Source organism: Oryza brachyantha, chromosome 9, assembly GCF_000231095.2.
Source record: "Oryza brachyantha chromosome 9, ObraRS2, whole genome shotgun sequence".
Classification (NCBI taxonomy): domain Eukaryota; kingdom Viridiplantae; phylum Streptophyta; class Magnoliopsida; order Poales; family Poaceae; genus Oryza; species Oryza brachyantha.
The window spans coordinates 5,950,580-5,955,067 of record NC_023171.2 but is presented as its reverse complement, the minus strand read 5'-3'; the positions used below and the strand labels follow the sequence as shown (position 1 = coordinate 5,955,067).

Sequence of the window (4,488 nt, the reverse complement as noted above, 5' to 3'; positions counted from 1 at the left end):
CAGTACATACCAAGACAGAGAGCTATCAATCTTTCTTTTGCTTCTCTTGTGGGCCTTGCCTGCTTACGCATCTTCTAGATTTTTTTTCGACTCAAGGTTGGTGTTGGCTGGGATTTCATTCTGGTTCTTCAACAAGCAAAAGATTCGTCAGAAGTAGTACGGTTTTTATTGGGCAGATAGAAGAAGAGAACAAGAGAAAATTCACATCTTCTCCAAACATATTGATGTGATATAAATGTTCAAACTTGAAATTAGCACCCGCCAGTGGTGATAAATGCTTCGATGGCTCTGCGATATCTGAAATGCTAGATGAAGTCCATAGCCAAGAGTAAAACTGAACCTTTCCGTTTCAACGATGAAAAAAAGTGATTTTTTACATAAGTCACCATCGGGCAATTCGTCATGTATGTAGACACCAGTGTGAAAGAAATAATAGGAAATAATAAGTAAAAATTAGTTGTATAAAAAGGATATTTTAAGTATTTAAATTTTAACCAATACTCAAGTAAATACAGATGATAAGCTTATGGAACTATTTTTTGAGATAACCAAACACGCATGTGCAACTCTTCAGTGTATTTTACTGGTAGTATTATACTACCAGCAGAAAAATGGTATTTTTTATACTTTTTTAATTACTTGATTAGCAGTATTTTGTAATTTTATTTTTTTTGCAATAAAGATCACAGTAAAAATGACGATATTACCCTTTTAAATTTCTACTACACCTAATATTGTTGGTAGTATACTTTAATCACAGTTGTCTAATAAAAATAACTCAACGGTATGAATTAAATTCTACTACCAGTAAAATGCACCGGAGTCGGACTCAACACACATACAGAACAGAAAGTTCACATATTACATTACCACCATCATTATGCAATATTTCTTTTCTTCTTGCAGAGCATCATTACACAAAATCCTTTGCCTCCCTATCTCAATAGGACATGTATTGCCTACCAATTTCTCCTCCCTACCCATAACAACCAAAACAGCCCCACCTAACACATTGCCAAGCACCATTTTGCCATATGGCCATCCCTCTACCACCAACTACAAGAAAGCCAGATATCCCTGTCCCTAGAATAGGCAATCAAGAGGGAATTGCATACACCAACAGTGACACAATGGGCCTACAATGGATTGAAACATTACTAGATGATGACTGCCTCCTTTCATTCTGGTCCTACACCACTACCACAACCACCTCTTCTTCTTCTTCTTCTCACTAGATCAGAAGCACTGGTACTGGTACAAGTCTATGGGTGTCTGGTTCCATGAGCTGGCACCAAAGACATCACAAGCACTGGCAGTGGCTGGAATGGTGGTAGCAGCACTGGTGGTGGTGGTGGTGCTTGAGTTCATGCACATCAGGATCTCAGTTAGGGCACACAGCCTGCTCTGCAGCTCCATCTTCTGGGTTTGCAGCACAGAGTTCTGTGCCTGCACTGCCACAAGGTTCTGTGTGGTCAAGCCCAGAGCCATGCTCAGCTGCTGGTTCTGACTCTTCAGCTGGTTCACCTGCAGTTTCAGTGGCACATAGTATTTCTTAGTGAACATATGTGGTTTTGCCTTTCTGCTCCTGTGTTTCTTGATGCAGAGTTGTGATATGCTGGTTTGGTGAGGGCTCAATTTATGGACAGGGGAGCTCATGATGATAAATTTGTTTTCTAGTGTTACTGAAAGAATTAGGTAGGAAACAGATGGTGAGGCCTTTTGGAAAAGGCAGCACAATTATTGAGCTGGTTTTGGCAGATATTTCAAGTGGGCCTTTTGTTTCCATCTAATCTTTGCCTTTCACATGCACATGAGTGCAAGCTATCATGTAAAGATAAATTAAATAAAACAATATAATAATTCTACGCATTTATCATAAACTTTAGACTTTTGTGCACATATGTATGTAATCAAGCAGAGCATATATATAACCTGCGAGGTGAGTTCGTCGAGGTGCTGTTGCTTCCTCATCCTAGACCTCCGAGCTGACTCTCGGTTCGACTCCTTCCTCCTCTTCCTCTTCCTCTCCATCTGGGCCTGGAGGTTCAGCTCATGGTCATCCTCTGACCTGGAGCTCCGGGTGCCCCGGCTCCACCCGGATGATGTGCCACTTGACATGGTCACCTCTCAACAATTTTATCTCTTTTTACCAGCAGCAATTTCACTCCCTCTTTGTTCCTTTTTTTTCTTAGTAAATATAACTTGTAGTATATATATATGGATGCCTTGGTAATTATGCTGTATAAATAAGCCTTGTAATTTGAAGAGACCACAACTAGAGGGTGCTTACTGAGAAGACATAGAACCAGTAGAGGAAGACAACAGAGAAGGACTGAACAAGCTGGGTTATGGCTGGGCCAGTCATAAATCCAGACACAAGGTGCTCAGGGATGATGAGCAACAGCATCTACACAAGCAGTACTGCTTCTCTACGAGTCTATCATCAAGAACAGATAAAAGTAGCCTTCCTCACCTTGCAAAAAAGTTATGTTTGTTGTATATATTTATGCAGGTGTGTCACACAGACGGGGAAGTTGATGACCAGGGAAAATTTTGGCAGAACCTCCCCTTACAAATTAACTGTTGTCAGAGAAAATTTTGGCAGAACCTCCCCCTGAATAATTATGGAGAAAGAGGAAAATTTTGGCAGAATCTCCCCCTGAATAATTATGGAGAAAGAGGAAAATTTTGGCAGAACCTCCCCTTGCAAAATGGATGGTCAGAGGGAAATTTTTTGGCAGAACCTCCCCCTGTAAACACTGAAGATTCAGAAACAAAGATTGAAATTTTCAGAGGATGATTGAGCTGAGGTGTCAGGATGGAGTTGTCAATACTCAAAGACAGTAGTAACAACTAGGAAAAGAAGTGAAGATCTGAAGAGCAAAAAAAGAGCTCAGTGTAAGGAAAACCTTACTAAGGAGATGGGGAAGAGGGGAAAAGGGAAGTGAAGCTTGGAGGAGGGGGCCATTTATAGCTGAAAAATGGTGGCTTTTGGAGTGGGGGAAAAATTGCAGAAAATAAAATGCTAGTGGAGAGGAAAAGCAGATAAAAGTTAGAGGCAGATGTGTTTGGAATCTTCTGCAGCATCTGCTAGAATCATGTGGGCGCCTGATTTTCAATGTTCTTTGGTTTGATTGCCAGTGACATCTGTGGTTTCAGAAACAGTACTGCTTTTTGTGTGTAGAAAAATGGATGGATGATTTCGGAGTGAGTTATCTTGTGCATGTACTCTTGTTTCTATCTGAAGAAGATGGCATCATCATCTGCTGTGATTGTGAATAATAAACTCCTTTTAATTTTATATAGGATGAGTATCTCATGTAGCGTGTATTTCAGGAACTCCTATGGCGGTTACTGCTCCTTCAGTCAAAATATAAAGCACAGTTTGACTAGAGAAATGTTCATGGTAGAATTTTGCTGGTTACCAGTGCTTACATAAGTCTTCAATCATTAAAAGTTGAGCAAATTTTTCCTCAGTATATTACAGATTTTTACCACCATACATACATACAACTGTGTAGCTTCTGTGTCTATACTCTATATATGATTGCTCTACTGACCAGAGGTCAATAGTCATTCAGAGTTTCAGACAAATCCTACATTCATTTCAAGAATTTGCAAAATTGACTTATATAAAAAGTATCCCTGACCTGTCAATTTTCTTTGCACTTCAATAATAATGACTTGCCACCTGCCCTATATATGATTGCACGCAACATCAACCATTCATTATGTTGACATAACAGCATGGAAATTCATTTTGTACGAAAGAACATAGAAATTCCAGAAAGCTTTTTTGTGGCTGAAACAGTTTTAAATGAAGCATCAATTTCTTCTCAGAATTAATACTCCATATTATATATCTGGTAGGTAAAATCAGAGGGAGTTGTTCCTGAAAGATAAATAATTAGTACTATTTCAGCTCGTGTGAATCAATCAGCACCGAAAGTACCAAGCATGTTCCATTGTTCTGCATAGTACAAAATGGTCGGATATCAATTAATTAACTAATTAAACCTAGATGGTTAATTATTTGCTTTGATACGTCACCGTCATTTCTTACGTAGGTCGGTGAGAGGCCTGCTACCTTGACAATACTGCTTACAAGTTGTAAACAGTTCCCAAATAACCAATTAATGTAGGAAAAGTGTTCTCTTTGAGAGCCTTTTTACTATCCTTGAGAATACCATTCCGTATATATTTATTTTCTTTTTTTGCAAAAACTTGGTACCTCTAGGTAACAGGTACATAGACGTTTCAAAATTTTAGACTACATTTTTATATCTCGAACCCATAAATTTCTTATGGTATTATTGACTTTTTAGACATGACATCTTACTATCCATCTCATTAAACTTTCCTTGCACAAATATTAAAAAAATATAGGTAATTCTAAATTTAAATTTAAGTACATTCAATATTGATAAACAACTCACCCCAAAATAAATGATATTTGCACGTGTTTTTAGTAAGAGGAGAGTCAAATGT

General features: G+C 38.4%; 1 protein-coding gene across 1 annotated transcript; it reads right to left on the bottom strand.

Moving 5' to 3' along the window:
- Positions 1–843: 843 nt before the first annotated feature.
- Positions 844–3,112, bottom strand: LOC102706317 (bZIP transcription factor 44-like). The gene is made up of 2 exons (XM_006660457.3): positions 1,933–3,112; positions 844–1,524 (listed from the first exon to the last, which is right to left on the bottom strand). The coding sequence occupies exons 1-2, from the start codon at positions 2,116–2,118 to the stop codon at positions 1,237–1,239; spliced, it is 474 nt and encodes a 157-aa protein (XP_006660520.1). The 5' UTR covers positions 2,119–3,112; the 3' UTR covers positions 844–1,236.
- Between the last annotated feature and the right edge of the window lie 1,376 nt (positions 3,113–4,488).

Coding starts and splice junctions, on each gene's coding strand:
- LOC102706317 (XM_006660457.3), bottom strand. CDS start 2,118: ATGTCAAGTGGCACATCATCCGGGTGGAGCCGGGGCACCCGGAGCTCC. Junction 1,525..1,932: donor TCGACGAACTCACCTCGCAG/GTTATATATATG, acceptor CTGAAACTGCAG/GTGAACCAGCTGAAGAGTCA.